Genomic DNA, 19,928 nt, shown 5'->3' with positions numbered 1-19,928 from the left:
TACTGTGCCAGCCTCCAGTGCTTCACCGCAGCTCATTAGTATATAATATTTCGGCAAATTTAGAGGCAATCGAGCAACAGACTTAGAAAAGGTTTACATCATCGGATTCTACACTGCAGCGCCAACAGGATGGTTCTGTATGTATCTCTCAATATTACTGCTTTGGTAGTACATCCTCTTTAAAGCGACTTTGTAGTAGGGATGGTCCATACCTGCCAAGGTTCGGGTTCGTATGAACCCGAATGCTCGGCAGCAGATTCCCGCTGTCTGCTCGCCCGCTCCGTGGAGCGGGCGGATACAGCGGGAGCAACGCCTGGAAAACTGGGATACAGCCTATGGCTATGGCTGTATCCCAGTTTTCCAGGCGATCCGCCCGCTCCACGGAGGGGGCAGACAGCGGTAATCATTACCAAGGGTTTGGGTTCGTACGAACTGTTCTGCGATCCGTTTGCCAGGTTATGCTGTTATTGTCCTAAAAAAAACTTTTAAACTTACAGCCCTGTGCCCTACAGGTGTGGCTTAGAATGTCTGTGCCCTAACTTTGCACCACCCCTCCTTCCCACTGTCTTCATCATTAGGAATGCCACTGGAACATTCTCTCCATGCTGAACATTTGCACAGGTGTCTTAACGATTCAGCCCATGTGCCGGGCTGACACAGCTGACGAATAGTAGGCAATCTGCCTGGAGCATTCCTAATAATGAGGAGGGCGGGGAGGAGGGACAGAGGTTGTGCCAGCCTAATGCATACACAATCCAGGTCACTCCTGTAGGGCATGGGGCTGCTAGTTTTAAAGTTGTTGTTTAACCCTTTCGGCTCTGAACCACCGCGGTCCCGGGTGCCTCATGTAGCCCGGGGCCGCGGGTATAAGATGACAGCTGCATCCGATTACCGGAACCAGCGCTTCCCTGGTGTCTAGTGGCGGAGATCGCTCCCCCTTAACGTTGTCCTGGAGGAGCGATCTCAGTCTGTGGTGTCGGCTGGGGTCTCCGCCACGATGGCGCTGATCCCGACTCGGCACTCGTTTGTTTTCGGCTGCACGAGCCGAAAGCAAAGGAGTGCCTATCTCATCGATCTTTGCTGTATAAGTATTTACAGCATAGATCAATGAGTGATCAGTGCACTTATACTAGAAGTCCCCCAGGGGGAATAAACCTAACTCCAGGGGGGCTTCTAGTATAAGTGTAAAAGTTAAAAAAAAAAAAAGGTGTTGTTAATAAAAAAAAACCTCCCCTAATAAAAGTCAGAATCACCCCCCTTTTCCCATGTTATAAATAAAAATAAATAAACATGTTTGGTATCGCCGCGTGCGTAGTCGCTCAAACTATTAATCACATTCCTGATCTCACACGGTAAACCGGGTAAGCGCAAAAAAATCCCAATGTGGTAAATTGCGCATTTTTGGTCGCATCAAATCCAGAAAAATTGTAATAAAAAGCGATCAAAAACTCAAATATGCGCGATCAATGTACCAATAGAAATATCACATCATGGCGCAAAAAATGACACCTCACACAGCCCCATAGACCAAAGGATAAAAGCGCTATAAGCCTTGGAATGGAGTGATTATAAGGAACATATATCTGTTAACAATTGTTTGAATTTTTTACAAGTCATCACATACAATAAAAGTTATACATGTTACATATCATTGTAATCATAACGACTTGAGGAACATATATAACATGTCAGTTTTTCCATACTCTTGATTGAGTACTTCATTGGAATTTTTTTCGCTGTTCTCCTTGAGTTCAGTAATTACTGTGTTTTGTTGGTTGATTTTTCATTGCCCCAACTAGCCAGAATCCTACCCCACACTGACGAGGGGCAAAAACCCCGAAACGGCTGTCTGTGGGTGGAAGCCTGCCTTTGCAAGCCCTTGTCATGATCGCAATACTCGCACCTTGAGTTAGACATTGACAAAAGGGGCCACCCTGTTGTTTCCCTGTCTATGTTCCAATACTTGCAACCGAGTGGGACTTAAGGGGTTATTTATCAGGGTGGTGTGGTGCTCTCCCCATCATGGAGACACCCCGTTGGCAACAGGCTAGAGATATCTGGCTATCCCGTGTTTTGAGACTCGTAACTGAGGCTCCACGGACTCTTGTTTTGCATATTAAAATTTTTGGGGGCATCAGTGGAGACTCTTGATTGAGTACTTCATTGGAATTTTTTTCGCTGTTCTCCTTGAGTTCAGTGATTACTGTGTTTTGTTGGTTGATTTTTCATTGCCCCAACTAGCCAGAATCCTACCCCACACTGACGAGGGGCAAATACCCCGAAACGGCTGTCTGTGGGTGGAGGCCTGCCTTTGCAAGCCCTTGTCATGATCGCAATACTCGCACCTTGAGTTAGACATTGACAAAAGGGGCCACCCTGTTGTTTCCCTGTCTATGTTCCAATACTTGCAACCGAGTGGGACTTAAGGGGTTATTTATCAGGGTGGTGTGGTGCTCTCCCCATCATGGAGGCACCCCGTTGGCAACAGGCTAGAGATATCTGGCTATCCCGTGTTTTGAGACTCGTAACTGAGGCTCCACGGACTCTTGTTTTGCAGTTTTTCCATAGGACACACGGCGTAAAAACAAAACCCCCTCCCAAAGAAAAAGAATTGTTTTTTTCTTTTCAATTTCACTGCGCATATAATTTTTTTCTGGTTTCGCAGCATATTTTATGCAAAAGTTCAGCCTGTCATTGCAAAGTACAATTAGTGACGCAAAAAATAAGGGCTCATGGGGGTCTGTAGGTGTAAAAATGCAAGTGCCATGGCCTTTTAAGCACAAGGAGGAAAAAACAAAAACGCAAATTAGCCTGGTCCTGAAGGGGTTAAGACAATAACTGCATCACCTTTTGAACGGACCCCAGGACAGATCTTGGATTAAAAGCAGCTATCCGAAGGTACAAGCGGTTTGGGGGGGGGGGGGGGGGGGGGCATATTGTGGGTACAGAGTCACTTTAAGGACCAAGGGGGTGCTGTTCATGAGGAAAGAAAAACAGCTATGTTTTTCTATTCTTGGATAACCTCTGACAGATTATCCGTATGAAGAAAATGCACTTCGGAATTTTCTGAAATTGTGTGAAATCACCCATTTCAGTGCCTGTCTTGCAGTCCCGAAAGCTTTTTTTTCTCCTTCACTCTCAATACAGTAAAGTGTTTTCTCCTTGCAATGTGTTAGCTGAATGTATGGCTTGGTCTAACAGCTAAACCAGTCCCCTTCTCTTTCTCTGCATCAGCCAAAAGGGAGAAGGCAGTTGACTATGCTGTCCCACAGCTGTAGTCAAAAAAGCCATCATGCACATCACTCACAATAAGAGTGGGAGGTCTGCTTTGCTGTGTCAAAATGGCAGCACTAACACTGTCACATTTCAAACAGATCCTAGTTTTAACCCCTTAACGACATCGGGCGTAAACTTACGCCCTGGCGCCATGGTACTTAGCGCATCAGGGCGTAAATTTACGCCCGATGTTTCCCCGATCGCTGCGTGTTCACACACAGCGGTCGGGGAAGATGGCCTGCTATAAATCATATCAGGCCATCATAGCTTCTCGGCACGGGGGGTGGTTAACACCCCCCGTGCTTACGATCGCTGCTATAGGCTGATCAATTCAGATCAGCCAATAGCGGCGATCGGAACCTTTCCGGGTCATCGGTGACCCGATGACCCGGAAAAAAATGGCGGTCGGTGCTGTCCGAGGACGGCACCGACCGCCATTACTGTAAAAAGTAATGTTGATCGCCGTGCCACCGGCCCGATCGCCGTGAACGGCCGGCCGGCCGTTCACGGCGATCGGGCCGGTGGCACGGCGATCAGAGTCCCACAAAATAGTAAATACCTGCCCTGGACCCCTCAGCTAGGTAGCCGAGGGGTCCAGAGCAGGTATTTGTACATTACTCACCTGTCCCGGGCTCCTGATCGGCGTCTTCCGGGATCGCGGCGTCCTCCGTCATTCCGTTCGGTCTTCGGGTCTTTCCGGCGGTCCTCGTTGTCTTCTTTCGGCTATTTTCGGCTCCAGCCTCGTCATTTTCCGGATTTTGCGCTCTGCTGCCCCCTAGCGGCTGATATGTGTAATACACTTATCAGCAGCTACAGGGATATTCAGAATATAAAAAAAAATTATTTTTTTTTCCCAAATTTTTTTTTTTCTATTTTCCGCACCCTATCGCCGCTGAGTGTTGATCAGCATCGCACGAAAGTGCGCTGCTAATCAGCAACTCCTCCTTTTTGGCGTAGGGTGTTTTTTTTCTATATTCTACTGCCACGGTCTGCTTATAAGTGCCGCACATTGCGGCATTTATCAGCAACTCCTTTGTTGGCGTAGGTTTTTATTTTATACTTACTGTAAAAAAACACGTAAAAAACACTACATTACACCACACTACATTGAATAAAGTTTGACACTACACCACTACATACCCCATATACTAGCCCCCGTATAAAGATGGCCCCCAGGGTGTTTTCGGCGTCAGAGGGATACGTTATTATTGCCTCCGACACCGAAACAGCCAGTGAGGATGAATGGGGGGGATCGTTCTTTCCTCCATTCATCCTCATCATCCAGTGACGTGTCTGGGGGTAGCGTAGCGTACGCTGCCCCCCAGACACGTCTTTTCCGCCAGTACCGTCCCAATAAGAGATGACGGCATGGTGTGAAATTCTACACACTCTGTGACAGTACCTCAGGGTGCACTTACAGATTTTCTGGTACGTGCACACTGCGGAATGGCGAAGGATAACCCTTTGTGCATTCCGCAGCTGGCACCCGCCGGCGGACTGATGGAGGCGCATGTCTCCACCCGTGTCATAGACTCCATTCTATGCACGGGCGGAATCCGTCGTCCATCCAAAGAATGAACACGTTGGACGGAGAGCGGAATCCGCCCGTGCATAGAATGGAGTCTATGACACGTGTGGAGACGTGCGCCTGCATCAGTCCGCCGGTGGGTGCCAGCTGCGGAATGCACGAAGGGTTATCTGTCGCGATTCCGCAGTGTGCATGTACCCTTAGAGTGTATGTAGGAAGGGACACCCGAATGCAGCCCCCAGATGCCCCCTTCCCCCCCATCCTTGGAGTTAGTGGGGAGATCGTCCGGGAACTGATCTTCCCACTGCTGGATAAAGGTTACCACCACCTGTACGGGGATAACTTTTATACCAGCACCCCCCTCTTCCAGTCCCTCGCTGCCCTGTAGCTTGCGGCACGATCCGAAAATATCAGAAGTAGTAATAGCGCCCTAATATTTAGCAGCCATGGAGCGGACCCAGCACTTCTGGATATGAAGGACCCCGTATCGCACCAGGACAACATTCTCCAGGTGACGTCCCCCACACTGGAGAAAGGGAGACCCCAGAAGAAGTGCAGAGTGTGGCGTAACAGGGGGATCAGGAAGGACAACATTTTCCAGTGTGACACCTGTCCTGATCCCCCCGGCCTCTGCGTACTGGATCGCTCCAAGGCGCACCACACGTCATTGGGGTTCTACATTATCTAAATTGTGTCCCTTATTCCTATTTCAGGGGTCACGTTGATCCAGGGATTATTCTGATCGCCATTATGGAGTCAGGAAGGAATTTTTCCCCTGTGATGAGGCTACTGTCGTCTGCCTCACGAGGGGTTTTTGCCTTCCTCTGGATCAACACAGGTTGAGTTTGATGGACACCTGTCATTTCCAACCTTATAAACTAATAATTGGCCTAATACCCCCAAATAAATTAGAATTGTCCCTTTTCCCCAGCTAAGTAGGTATGGCCGCCATTCCCATTAGAGGATGCCATGATGCAATTACAAAGCCTCTGTGCGGCCAGGACAGTAGAAACCCCCCACAAGTGACCCCATTCTGGAAACTACACCCCATAAGGAATCTAAGAAGGGGGGCAGCGGGGATATGGCCCCCTGGTGACGGCCACATTTGGGACGTGAAAATGAAAAAAATTGTATTTTTTATTTTCTCGGCACATATTCTTCGTAAGTGCCCGTCACCAGTGGGGTCCATATCCTCACTGCACCCCTTGTTAGATTCCTTATGGGGTGTAGTTTCCAGAATAGGGTCACTTGTCGGGGGTTTCTACTGTCCTGGCAGCACAGGAGCTTTGTAATTGCGACATGGCCTCCATCCTCCATTCCAGCCTCTAAATGGCGCTCTGTCCCTTTGGTGACTTGCCCTGTGCCCATATGGCACATTATGCCCACATGTGGGGTATTTTCGTACTCAGGGGACACTACCCTACACGTTTTGTGTTCATTTTCTTTTTTAACCCCTTGTGGAAATGGAAAAAAAATCAAGGCTAGACCAACATTTAGTGTAATTTTTGTAAAATTTTTACTCTAAATTATTAGTCTTGTCATGTTTTTTCATTTTCACAAGGGGTTAAAAGATAAAAAAAACCATTTAATGTGTAGAGCAATTTCCCCTGAGTACGGAAATACCCCACATGTGGACATAAAGTGCCATGCGGGTGCAGGGTAAGCCTCCGAAGGGAAGAAGCGCCATTTGGTTTTTGAAGGCTGGATTTGGATGGAATGGATTTCGAGGGGCCATGTTGCATTCAAAAGGCCCCTGTGTTGCCAAGACAGTTGAAACCCCCCACAAGTGACCCCATTATGGAAACTGCACCCCTCAAGGAATGTAACAAGGGGTGTAGTGAGCATATGGACCCCACTGGTGACGGGCACAAATGTGGAACAATGTGGCGTGAAAATGAAATATTACATTTTTTACACTATAATGTTGGTTTAGCCTTGAATATATCATTTTCACAAGGGGTTAAAAGAGGAGAAAAAAAACAAAATGTGTAGCGCAATTTCCCCCGAGTCCGTAAATACCCCACATGTGGACATAAAGCGCCATGTGGGCGCAGGGCAAGCCTCCGAAGGGAAGGAGCGCCATTTCGTTTTTTAAGGCTGGATTTGGATGGAATGGATTTTGAGGGGCCATGTTGCATTCAAAAGGCCTCTGTGTTGCCAAGACAGTTGAAACCCCCCACAAGTGACCCCATTATGGAAACTACACCCCTCAAGGAATGTAACAAGGGGTGTAGTGAGCATATGGACCCCACTGGTGACGGGCACAAATGTGGAACAATGTGGCGTGAAAATGAAATATTACATTTTTTACACTATAATGTTGGTTTAGCCTTGAATTTATCATTTTCACAAGGGGTTAAAAGAGAAAAAAACACACAATATATGTAGAGCAATTTCCCCCGAGTCCGTAAATACCCCACATGTGGACATAAAGGGCCATGTGGGCGCAGGGCAAGCCTCCAAAGGGAAGGAGCGCCATTTGGATTTTGGAGGTTGGATTTGGCTAGAATGGATGATGAACGCCATGTCGCATTTACAGAGCCCTCGTGCTGCCAGGACAGTGGAAACCCCCCACAAGTGACCCCATTCTGGAAACTGCACCCCTCAAGGAATCTAACAAGGGGTGCAGTGAGGATATGAACCCCTTGATGACGGGCACATTTGTGCCATGAAAGTGAAAAAATGAAATTTTTCCCTTTCACGTCACATTGTTCCACATTTGTGCCCGTCACCAGTGGGGTCCATATGCTCACTGCACCCCTTGTTAGATTCCTTGAGGGGTGTAGTTTCCAGAATGGAATCACTTGTGGGGGGTTTCCAGTGTCTTGGCAGCACGAGGGCTCTGTAAATGCGACATGGCCCTTGAAATCCTTTTCAGTGAAATTCAGCTTCCAAAAGCCAATTGGCGCTCCTTCCCTTTGGAGGCTCGTCCTGCGCCCCCTTGGCACTTTATCGCCACATGTGGGGTATTTCTGTACTCGGGAGAAACTGCGCTACACATTTTTTGTCTTTTTTTGCCTCTTATCCCTTTATGAAAATGAAAAATTGAAGGCTAGAACAACGTTTTAGTGTAAAAAATAAATTTTTCTTTTTTCACGCCATATTGTTCGGAAAATCTGTGAAGCACCTGTGGGGTCCAGATGCTCACCGCACCCCTTGTTACATTCCTTGAGGGGTGTAGTTTTCTAAATGGTGTCCCTTTAGGGGTGTTTTTTAGGTTTTGGCACCCCAGAGCCTCTGCCAACCTGAAGTGGTACAGTCAAAAATGACCAAATATAACGGAGGCGTTGAAATTCACTAGGCGCTCCCTTATATCTGAGGCTTGTGGTTGCGTCAAATAGCGCAATAGGGTCACATATGGGGTATTTCTATAAACTGCAGAAACGGGGCAATAATTATTGGGGTGCATTTCTCTGGTAATAGGTTTATAATTATGAAAAATATTGGATTACAATAAAATCTCTGCACAGAAAATTAAAATTTTCAAATTCCTTACACACTTCGCTTTTATTTCTGTGACTCCCCTAAAGGGTTAAAACACTTTCTGGATGTGCTTTTGCAGAGTTTGGGGGGTGCAGTTTCTGAAATGGGGTGCTTTGTGGGGCTAACATACAGGCCCCTCAAATACACTTTAAACCTGAACAGGTCCCTAAAAATATCTGATTTTGAAATTTTACTGAAAATTTGGAAATTTGCTGCTAATGTTTTAAGCTTCCTATCGTCTAAAAAAAATGAAAGATCGTTTAATAAATGCTGCCAACATAAATTAGACATGTTGCTAATGCTATTTAATATATAATTTATGTGGTATAACCACTTTCTGTATACGCAAAAAAGTTTCAAAGTTGGAAAAATGCATTTTTTCACATTATTTGGTTTTTTTTCATAAAGATTTGTTATGAGTATCGACTCCAATTTACCAGAAATGTAAAGTACAATATGTCACGAGAAAACAATCTCAGAATCAGCCGGATAGGTAAAAGCATCCCGAAGGTATTAATGACTAAAGTGACACTGGTCATATTCATAAAATTTGTCTCTGTCATTAAGGCCATTTCAGGCTCTGTCCTTAAGGGGTTAAAGATGAGCCAGGAGAGATGAATACAGATATGGTGGTGGATTAGATTTATAGGTTTCTAAGTAAATAAAGAACGTGTATATAGATAATTTACATAGTTGGATAATACTGAAAGGGCATTTTCCATTGAGAAAGTTTATTAAGTTAACAAGACAATACCACAAGCTATTTCTCAAATATCCTTATAACAGACATCCTTTTTACATCCCCCTTCTAGAAGAATTATTTATTCAGACGTCTGCGGTACTAGCTGACACAGGATAACGTGTGACCATGAGACATGATAACAAGTGGAAGTTCGTAGAAGATTTCAGACCGGACACCAGTGGGTCTTCAGAATTACAATTTCTTCAGCCAATCCAAGTTAGGCCCAACTTTGTCAGAGGGATGGCTCGGGATATCGGGCATGTTTCCGTCATCTCGAACTGGAACTGATAGCAAATACAGTCACTTAGTAGTCTAGATGAAACAGCTAAATACATGTGTCTGAATCTGGCACACTGGATCCTTACTATAGACGTGCTGTCCTCTCTACAACTACCAGGGAATAGTGTCATGAGCCACCCCAAGACCTGCATGATAAGACCCCAGAGCTGTATTTCTGCTTCCTTGCAGAGAGCTTATGCATAAGTTTCCCCTTCGGCTATACACATGAGGGCACACAGGAATACAAGCCTGAGCCAATCTTTAGAGTCTCTGATTGCTGATAGTTTGGGTTCAAAAGAACCTGAACTTACTGTAAGTTCGCTCATCTCTAGAAAATATTAATGTGAATTTAAAGGGTTTCCAGAAAACACTAATACTTAGCACTATGCCTTGTCATGGAATAAAACAACAAATGCCTGTGAGCTTATGTCCCCCGGTACGAAATCTGTGATATTATCCTGTCCACGCTCATGTGTTCTTCCTTGGTCACAGATTGGCTGAGCAGGAGCAAGGCCACGAGTAAAAATACATGTATCAAAGCATTTCTTTTTCAGTTTACATATAGATATATCAAAATTAAAGATTCAGGAGCTTACGGAACGACATATAGCCATTCATTCTTGGTTTAGTGTCATTTTAAGGCCGGGTTAACACATAGTAAGACATCGGCCGTTCTGTGACCCGGCCGTGTCACAGAATGGCCGGTGTCAGTGAAGTTCATTTTGGGTGGTACTCCAGTATCAGCCAATTTCTATTAAATTGGGATGCGGGAGCATCCCATGTGCCCGCATCCCGATTCACCATAGCACACAATGGAAAGTGCGTCCGGAGCTGCACTTTCTATTGTGTGAACTGACAGTTCTGTGGGGCCACAATTCAATGAATAGAGGCCGCAAAGAACTGACATGTCAGTTTTCCTGCGGGCATTGGGAATCCCGGCCAGACATTTATTAAGTCCGGCATTTTTTACGCCAGACTTATAAATGTCCCCGCGTCTCCGGCGCTACGGGGATTTATGTAGAGGCGGACTGCCTCTACATAAATCCCGTGCGCTCTGGTGCGCACTGCCGAAAACCTACGCCAGCTGAGGACTGGAGTAGGTTTTCGGCGTATCTTTTTGCGGAACGGATGGTGAATCGCGCGGACTCTGAGTCCGCGCCCTCCGTTCCGCCCCCTTCACACCCCCTCCCCGCCCCCCGACGGAAAGTGCCGATTTGCGAATATATTATTCGCAAATCGGCCATTTGCAAATAAAATATTGCGCAAATCGGCAATTTCCCCTGAAAACCCCTGAACCATATGATGATACATGTCCCCCTATGTGTATAAACTCCGTCCGGGATTCCTCTGACTTCAATGCAACATACATTTTCTATTAATCATGGCCGGTGTTGCAACAACATCTGTGATTAATAGAAAATATACGTTGTGTGAACATATCCTAATACTGCCTGTCATCTCTGAGAACTAGAGCCAGTGGAGACCCTCTTACCTGGGTAATTGTATGGTATAGCTTGGTTGACCATGGCGGTGTATTTTGTATATGGACTGACAATAGGAAGTATAACAGCTGTAAAGACAAAAATATTAAAAGATTTACACAACATTGTCTAATCTGAGAGTAAAGAATACTAACCAGCCCTATTGGGCTTCATGTTCATTTTCTTACATATCACCAACCTACCAGTAGGTCATGTCCAGCTCCTGTCATGTCTAGATAAGACCTACTAACACGAGACGTGCAACACTCTTAACCCTGCAGCACTCGCTGTCCAAGCACTGTCATCCCCCTAAATCATTGTGTATATTGGTATAAAACTACCCCACCTGGAGGCAGCCACTTAGCCACCAAGCTAAACTATGACTGTAATGAGTTTCCTTATACAGCTCCACCCAACACATGGATCAGAGGCTACGTTCACATCTGGAAAGTTTTCTACGTAAGGGGTATACACTGGCACGTCCAAGTATTCTGTAGTGTGCCCGTACTGGCTACATTAGGTTCACTGGAACAAGGTTAGTCTACTGGTGACTACCTGCAGCCCATCACTGAATATTTTTTATGTCAGACTCCAAATCACAAAAGGGCATGCTTCCGAGTCCTGCACAATAAAAGTCCACATCGAACACAGACCAAATGCAGTCACTAGTGGACTATGCTTAGCACGATGAACTCCCCAATGGCTGCACAATGCTTCCAGGGTTGGTGAACTGGTGATCATGTGACAGTGTGGTTTCAGCCACATGCATTCATCGGCAACCTTCTCACTATGCTGTGGCTACCAGGCTGTAGAGGTCTTCTTAATATATACTAGGATGTGTAATCAGTGTGAATGAGTGGGGGTCTGACAGCTGGGGTCCCCACCAATTGCTAGACTGGAGTGTCAGCAGTTATAGGAAACCATGGTTAGTCCATAGTAGTCTATAGCTGATCACCGATCTCTGAACAGAGCAGTCCACAGAGGTCATCCAATACCCATAGGGCATTGATAGAATATTCTAGTAATGTGTTATTAATTTCTTATGTGGGGAAATCCATTAAATTATAAATTATCCCATTTGGCTTTTTAAACAAAAGGCTTAAAAGCAGTTAGTGTAATTTTTTTAGTTTCTGGAACATTGCAAAACTACAATTTTCAAAAGCCCTGGGCAGCCAAGGATATGGATGGTTTTGGCTGCCCAGGCATCATGGGAATTGTAGTTCTACCACTACTGGAGTGCTGAAGGTTCCCCATCACTGCCCCCAGACGGTCTGACATGTCCTGCCTTGTATGAATGGTGTTATCATGTGTAGGGACGAGCTCTAGACAGGAAAACTTACCTAAAATCCCAATGCCGGCAGACACAGTTATGACGGGTTCTTTATTCCAGGCATTTTTCAGGAATGCGCCCATTCCTTCAATAAATGAGACAAGGGTAAAAATAAGACACTGGAGCTGTGGAGAGCATTCATGGTAGTAGTACTTATTGTTATGGGGATTGTATATGGAGGCCTCCAGTTTATAAAGGATCCACAAACAAACTGAGAAAACAACAACCTGACAGGTTGGATTTCTTTTTTGTCAATTAATAAATGGCGACCAATTATCTCCCCAATGAGGAAGGAGGCAAGTCCTCTGAAACATGCGCGGCAGAGAGGCCTTCCAGGAGCCATGGATGGTATACATCCGTGCGAGTATTAATAAACCACAGCACTATGGTTAAAAAGCTTCACAAGTGAGTACAGCTTCTCTATTTGGAGGTCTCATATGCAATTAAGTGAAACGACTTAAAGGGGTACTCCAGCGTGGGGGCACTTTTGCGCTGGGATCGGGGACGAGGTGTCCGAGGGAAAAGACGTCCACTCACCTCCCCGGTTCCAGCGGCGGGTCCCGCATCGCGGCACTCCAGTGGCCAGCCGCTTCCGTGTTCCTGACGCGGGCCCGAAACGTGACGCCTCAGGTCCGCTCAGCCACTTAGTGAAGGAGGTGGGATCCCGCCTCCTTCACTGAGTGGCTGAGCGGACCTGAGACGTCACGCCTCGGGCCCGTGTCAGGAACACGGAAGCGTCCGGGACCCGGCGATGCGGGACCCGCCGCTGAAACCGGGGAGGTGAGTGGACGTCTTTTTCCTCGGACACCTCGTCCCCGATCCCAGTGCAAAAGTGCCCCCACACTGGTGTCCCCCTTTAAGTGAAAATGAGAGCACTGCACCATTCCCCAATCTATATGTGTATAAGTTATCTCCCCAATGCTTTATTCAAATAACATACAGCAACCTACCGCAATGCATGTTAATGGGTGACCGAGGGACAGATTCCAAGAGAACAATAGCCTAAGAGTTAATGGCCAACCTTGAGCACTCTTATACAAGGTGGTACTGACTTGCTGTATAGCCCTAGCCTAAAACTGCTTCCCTACCTTGTCCTCAGAAGCGGACTGCACCGGCACCAGAGCAGGAGCCGAGGAGGAGCACCGCAGGACAGCATCGGCAGCTTAGCTTTGGCTCTGTGGAGAAGGCTGCTAATAGAGTCAATCCTGTGTGTAGATCGGTGCTGCACACCTCTCACCGCTAGGGTAGGTGCTCTGTGGTCAACAGGTTCTTCAACCATATATTGTAGCAAAATAGTAAGACCATGGCACTCCTAAATCATGCAGATTTCACATCCGTGCCATGGCCTTACTACTTTGCTAATAGAGTCAATCCTGACTGCTTAACACTGTCCTGTGGGGCTCCTCCTTAGCATGTTTGTGACTACGCTCTCACACCTGCACAGTCCTCATCTAATACCAAAGCTGGCACTGGGGTAATCAATACACATGGCCAGACCATAGAACAGCATAAGGTATGCAGGATGGTGCCCATCGCTTACCACGTCCATGTGATGTTGTTACATGCAGGATATGCTCAGAGCCGTTTTAATACATTGGTGGGCCCAGTGCACAGCCCTCAAGAGTGGGCCCCCCCTTACCTTTCTGCACATTGTATAATGTACTGAATTTGCCCCCACACTGTATCAAGAGCCCCAGTACATACAGTAGTTACCTTATAACACTATTTCCACCATACAGTGATTGCATATTACATAAAAACTGCACTAAACAAAACAGAAAGATATCACCAATGATACCATTACATAATACCGCCACATCATGACCCCTAACACTACAACCCTATAACAGAGTGCAGTTACATCCAGTGACTCACCGGGGGCGTCTTCTCCGATCAGAGTCTGTCACCTTTTCTTTTTCTCTCCATCCAGCCTGGGCCACCTTGAAGTCTTCTCCTGGCTGTGAATCTTCTCTCCAGAATCTGCCAGACAAATATTTTAGGCTCCAACACATACAGTAGTTAGGTCCCTTGTACCCCTATACAGTAGTTACACCCCTCTGTACTCCTACATAGTTACACCCCTCTGTGCCTCCATAGTTTTAAGGTGTCCCTGTAGTATATAGCCCCTCATGTGCTCCTCCAGTTATATACAGCCCTCCTGTGCACTCCCCCATTAGTATATAGCCCCCCTGTGCACTCTCCCCAGTAGTATATAGCCCCCCCTGTGCTCTCCCACAATAGTATATAGCCCCCCTGTGCTCTCCCACAATAGTATATAGCCCCCCTGTGCTCTCCCACAATAGTATATAGCCCCCCTGTGCTCTCACACAATAGTATATAGCCCCCCTGTGCTCTCCCCCAATAGTATATAGCCCCCCTGTGCTCTCCAACAGTATATAGACCCCTATGCTCTCCCACAACAGTATATAGCCCCCCTGTGCTCTCCCCCAATAGTATATAGCCCCCTGTGCTCTCCCCAATAGTATATAGCCCCCCTGTACTCTCCATAATATATAGCCCCCCTGTGCTCTCCCCCATAGTATATAGACCCCTGTGCTCCTCAATAGTATATAGCTCCCTGTGCTCCCCAATAGTATATAGCTCCCCTGTGCTCCCCAATAGTATATAGCCCCCTGTGCTCCCCAATAGTATATAGCTCCCCTGTGCTCCCCAATAGTATATAGCCCCCTGTGCTCCCCAATAGTATATAGCTCCCCAGTGCTCCCCCATAGTATATAGCCCCCTGTGCTCCCCCATGGTATATAGCCCCCTGTGCTCCCCCATAGTATATAGCCCCCTGTGCTCCCCAGTAGTATATAGCCCCCTGTGCTCCCCAGTAGTATATAGCTCCCCTGTGCTCCCCAGTAGTATATAGCTCCCCTGTGCTCCCCCATAGTATATAGCTCCCCTGTGCTCCCCATAGTATATAGACCCCTGTGCTCCCCATAGTATATAGACCCCTGTGCTCCCCAGTAGTATATAGTCCCCTGTGCTCCCCCATAGTATATAGCTCCCCTGTGCTCCCCAGTAGTATATAGCTCCCCTGTGCTCCCACATAGTATATAGCTCCCCTGTGCTCACCATAGTATATAGACCCCTGTGCTCCCCATAGTATATAGACCCCTGTGCTCCCCAGTAGTATATAGTCCCCTGTGCTCCCCCATAGTATATAGCTCCCCTGTGCTCCCCCATAGTATATAGCCCCCTGTGCTCCCCATAGTATATAACTCCCCTGTGCTCCCCCATAGTATATAGCTCCCTGTGCTCCCCCATAGTATATAGCTCCCCTGTGCTCCCCCATAGTATATAGCTCCCCTGTGCTCCCCATAGTATATAGACCCCTGTGCTCCCCAGTAGTATATAGTCCCCTGTGCTCCCCCATAGTATATAGCTCCCCTGTGCTACCCCATAGTATATAGCCCCCTGTGCTCCCCCATAGTATATAACTCCCCTGTGCTCCCCCATAGTATATAGCTCCCTGTGCTCCCCCATAGTATATAGCTCCTCTGTGCTCCCCCATAGTATATAGCCCCCTGTGCTCTCCAATAGTATATAGCCCCCTGTGCTCCCCCATAGTATATAGCTCCCCTGTGCTCCCCCATAGTATATAGCTCCCCCATAGTATATAGCTCCCCTGTGCTCCCCCATAGTATATAGCTCCCCTGTGCTCCCCCATAGTATATAGCTTCCCTGTGCTCCCCCATAGTATATAGCCCCCTAAGCTCCCCCATTGTATATAGCTCCCTGTGCTCCCCATAGTATATAGCCCCCTGTGCTCCCCCATAGTATATAGCCCCCTGTGCTTCCCAGTATTATATAGCCCCTTGTGCTCCCCCATAGTATATAGCCCCCTGTGCTCCCCCATAGTATATAGCCCCCTGTGTCCCCCCATAGTATATAGCCCCCTGTGCTCCCCCATAGTATATAGCTCCCCTGTGCTCCCCAGTAGTATATAGCCCCCTGTGCTCCCCAGTAGTATATAGCCCCCTGTGCTCCCCCATAGTATATAGCCCCTTGTGCTCCCCCATAGTATATAGCTCCCCTGTGCTCCTCCATAGTATATAGCTCCCCTGTGCTCCCCCATAGTATATAGCCCCCTGCCCTCCCCTATAGTATATAGCCCCCTGTCCTCCCCCATAGTATATAGCCCCCTGTGTCCCCCCATAGTATATAGCCCCCTGTCCTCCCCCATAGTATATAGCTCCCCCTCCCATATAACATTGAAAAAAACAAACACTGTTACTCACCTAGGTCCACGCGTTCCTCTTCTCTTCTCTCTTGTGGTCGCACTTCCTGCGGTCACAAGAGGCTGCACTCCCCTCACCCTCGCGCCGACGCTCCAGTGACGTCGGGCGCTAGAGGGAGAGTGCGGCCTCTTGTGACCGCAGGAAGTGCGGCCACAAGAGTGACTGACAGGGAGGGAGCCAATGGCTCTCTCTCTGTCAGTATCGCTGCTGCTGCAGCGCTGAAGCGTCGCAGCAGCAGCGGGCGGGGGCAGCGGCGAACGCCGGGGGGGCCCTGCAGGGGGCGCCATGGAGGGGTAAGTAGATTACCCATCCATGGCGCTCCCCCCTGACAGGCTGGTGGCCGGAGCCCTGTGCGACCGCATTGGTCGCACATAGCAACGGCCGGCCTGCTCGGGGGGGCCCCTTTAACCAGTGGGCCCGGTGCACGTGCACCATGTGCCCTCTGGTTAAAGCGGCCCTGGATATGCTCACCCATCACTGGCTAGTTACTGGCCGAGCAGCCATTGTCTGGCATTGTGGTGAGAGGTGAGTATGGATTGTTTATATGCCACTCAAATCCCTATGAAAAAGAAAGGAAAAAAATATCTTCCCAGACAACCCCTATAACTCAGGGGTGAATGTCATGTGGACCTGCACGCCTTCCTTGGTTAGACCAGAGAGGTAACCTCTGTCCCCAGACAACCTATTTAAAGTGATACTATCATTTAAAGTGACTCTGTACCCACAATCTGTCCCTCCCCCCAAAACACTTGCACCTTCAGATAGCTGCCTTTAATCCAAGATCTGTCCTGGGGTCCGTTCGACAGGTGATGCAGTTATTGTCCTAAAAATCAACTTTTAAACTGGCAGCCCCGTGTCAAAGTGACGTGGCCTAGAGTGTGTATGCATTAGGCTGGCACACCCTCTCCGTCCCTCCTCCCCGCCCTCCTTTATCATTAGGAATGCGCCCAGCAGATTGTCTCCTATTCATCAACTGTGTGAGTACAGACATGGGCTGGATCTTAAGGCACCTGTGTAATGTTCTCTGCAGAGGAATAGGAGACAATCTGCCTGGAGCATTCCTAATGATGAGGAGGGACGGAGAGGGTGTGCCAGCCTAATGCACAGACACTCTAGGCCACGCCAGTTTGAATGTTGTATTTTAGGACAATAACTGCATCACCTGCAACTTTTAAACATTTAGTTTAATAGTAGTAACATTTTATATCTTTTTAATTTTTTTTAGATGCAAAAGGGTAGAGAGGACCGGGTAATAAAACATGGCGGCCAGTGGACTGGCATATACTATCATAAATCCACAGTGACATAGATGCAGGCAAACATCGAAACACTTGTGTGTTCTTTTGTAAAATTATGAAAAATATGAGAAACGCAGGAAAAAAGCATGAATGTGAACAGTCCCTAATAAGCTGGTGTGTATTGTGCCCTATCCTCTGCTATACCCCTGTACGGGGTCACGTATACTGCTGCCCGTGTCCCCACTCCTATCACTCTTCTCTGCGTCACTGTAGTAGATATCCCGGCACACACCATCAGTCAGTGGGAGCAGTGACATGATGCCGTCACCCGGAGACTACCAGCCCGCAGCTACAGACGCCACAGCCGCCGCTATCTGCCGACCACACAAGTCTCCTTGACTGTCACTTACTGGAGAACACGGCCATCTTTCCCCTGACCTGCGACCGCGCCGCTAAGCCTGCCGGGAAGGTCGCGTCTATAACTGAGCAGCTACTGGTGGGTAGCTTGTCACATCAAGGGGCGTGGCCTAATCAGGAAAGGGCGGGGTCTCCGATAATCTTGCAGCACCAAACAGGAAGCAAAAGCAGAGTCTGTATGTATGTGTGGTCGGGAGGGGGCGCTGCAGGACGGGGCGCTGTATGTATGTGTGGTCGGGAGGGGGCGCTGCAGTACGGGGCGCTGTATGTATGTGTGGTCGGGAGGGGGCGCTGCAGTACGGGGCGCTGTATGTATGTGTGGTCGGGAGGGGGCGCTGCAGTACGGGGCGCTGTATGTATGTGTGGTCGGGAGGGGGCGCTGCAGTACGGGGCGCTGTATGTATGTGTGGTCGGGAGGGGGCGCTGCAGGACGGGGCGCTGTATGTATGTGTGGTCGGGAGGGGGCGCTGCAGTACGGGGCGCTGTATGTATGTGTGGTCGGGAGGGGGCGCTGCAGTACGGGGCGCTGCATGTATGTGTGGTCGGGAGGGGGCGCTGCAGGACAGGGCACTGTATGTATGTGTGGTCGGGAGGGGGCGCTGCAGTACGGGGCGCTGTATGTATGTGTGGTCGGGAGGGGGCGCTGCATGTATGTGTGGTCGGGAGGGGGCGCTGCAGGACAGGGCGCTGTATGTATGTGTGGTCGGGAGGGGGCGCTGCAGTACGGGGCGCTGTATGTATGTGTGGTCGGGAGGGGGCGCTGCAGGACAGGGCGCTGTATGTATGTGTGGTCGGGAGGGGGCGCTGTATGTATGTGTGGTCGGGAGGGGGTGCTGAGGGCAGGACGCTGTATGTATGTGTGGTCGGGAGGGGGTGCTGCATATATGAGGGGGCGCTGAGAGCACGACCCTGTATGTATGTGTGGTCGGGAGGGGGCGCAGCAGGACAAAGCTCTGTATATATGTGTGGTCGGGAGGGGGCGCAGCAGGACAAAGCTCTGTATATATGTGTGTTCGGAAGGGGGTGCTGCAGCACAGGGCACTGTATGTGTGTGTGGTTGGGAGGGGACGCTGCAGGACAAGGCGTTATATGTATGTGTGGTCGGGAGGGGGAGCTGCAGGACAGGGTGCTGTATGTGTCGTCGGGAGGGGGTGCTGCAGGACAGGGCGCTGTAAATATGAGGGGTCGCTGTATGTATTTGTGGTCGGGAGGGGGCGCTGCAGCACAGGGCGCTGTATGTATGTGTGGTCAGGAGGGGGTGCCGCAGGACAAGGCGCTGTATATATGAGGGGGCGCTGTATGTATGTGTGGGCAGGAGGGGGCGCTGCAGGACTGGGCGCTGTATGTATGTGTGGTCGGGAGGAGGCGCTGCAGCACAGGGCGCTGTATGTATGTGTGGTCGGGAGGAGGCACTGAGGGCAGGGCGCTGTATGTATGTGTGGGCGGGAGGGGGCGCTGAGGGCAGGGCGCTGTATGTATGTATGTGGGCGGAAGGGGATGCTGCAGGACGGGGCGCTGTATGTATGCATGTTCAGGAGGGGGCGCTGCAGGACAGGGCTCTGTATATATGTGTGGGCGGGAGGGGGCGCTGCAGGACAAGGCGTTATATGTATGTGTGGTCGGGAGGGGGTGCTGCAGGACACGGCGCTGTATGTATGTGTGGTCGGGAGGGGATGCTGCAGGACAGGGCGCTGGATATATGAGGGGGCGCTGTATGTATGTGTGGGCGGGAGGGGGCACTGCAGGACAGGGCGCTGTATGTATATGTGGTCGGGAGGGGGTGCTGCAGGACAGGGTGCTGTATGTATGTGTGGGCGGGAGGGGCGCTGCAGGATGGGGCGATGTGTGTGTGGGCGGGAGGGGGCGCTGTATATCTGTGTGGGTGGGAATGGGCGCTGTATATATGT

General features: G+C 49.0%; 1 protein-coding gene across 1 annotated transcript; it reads right to left on the bottom strand.

Moving 5' to 3' along the window:
- Nucleotides 1-9,001: 9,001 nt before the first annotated feature.
- NDUFA3 (NADH:ubiquinone oxidoreductase subunit A3) lies at nucleotides 9,002-18,123 on the bottom strand. Its single transcript, XM_069946460.1, has 4 exons — nucleotides 18,015-18,123; nucleotides 12,130-12,204; nucleotides 10,801-10,878; nucleotides 9,002-9,313 (listed from the first exon to the last, which is right to left on the bottom strand). Exons 1-4 carry the CDS (start codon nucleotides 18,028-18,030, stop codon nucleotides 9,222-9,224), a joined length of 261 nt encoding a protein of 86 aa, XP_069802561.1. The 5' UTR covers nucleotides 18,031-18,123; the 3' UTR covers nucleotides 9,002-9,221.
- Nucleotides 18,124-19,928: the final 1,805 nt, after the last annotated feature.

This window comes from Dendropsophus ebraccatus, chromosome 12 (assembly GCF_027789765.1).
Source record: "Dendropsophus ebraccatus isolate aDenEbr1 chromosome 12, aDenEbr1.pat, whole genome shotgun sequence".
Classification (NCBI taxonomy): domain Eukaryota; kingdom Metazoa; phylum Chordata; class Amphibia; order Anura; family Hylidae; genus Dendropsophus; species Dendropsophus ebraccatus.
The sequence above is the reverse complement of the archived record's forward strand: the minus strand, read 5'-3'. Positions and strand labels throughout refer to the sequence as shown.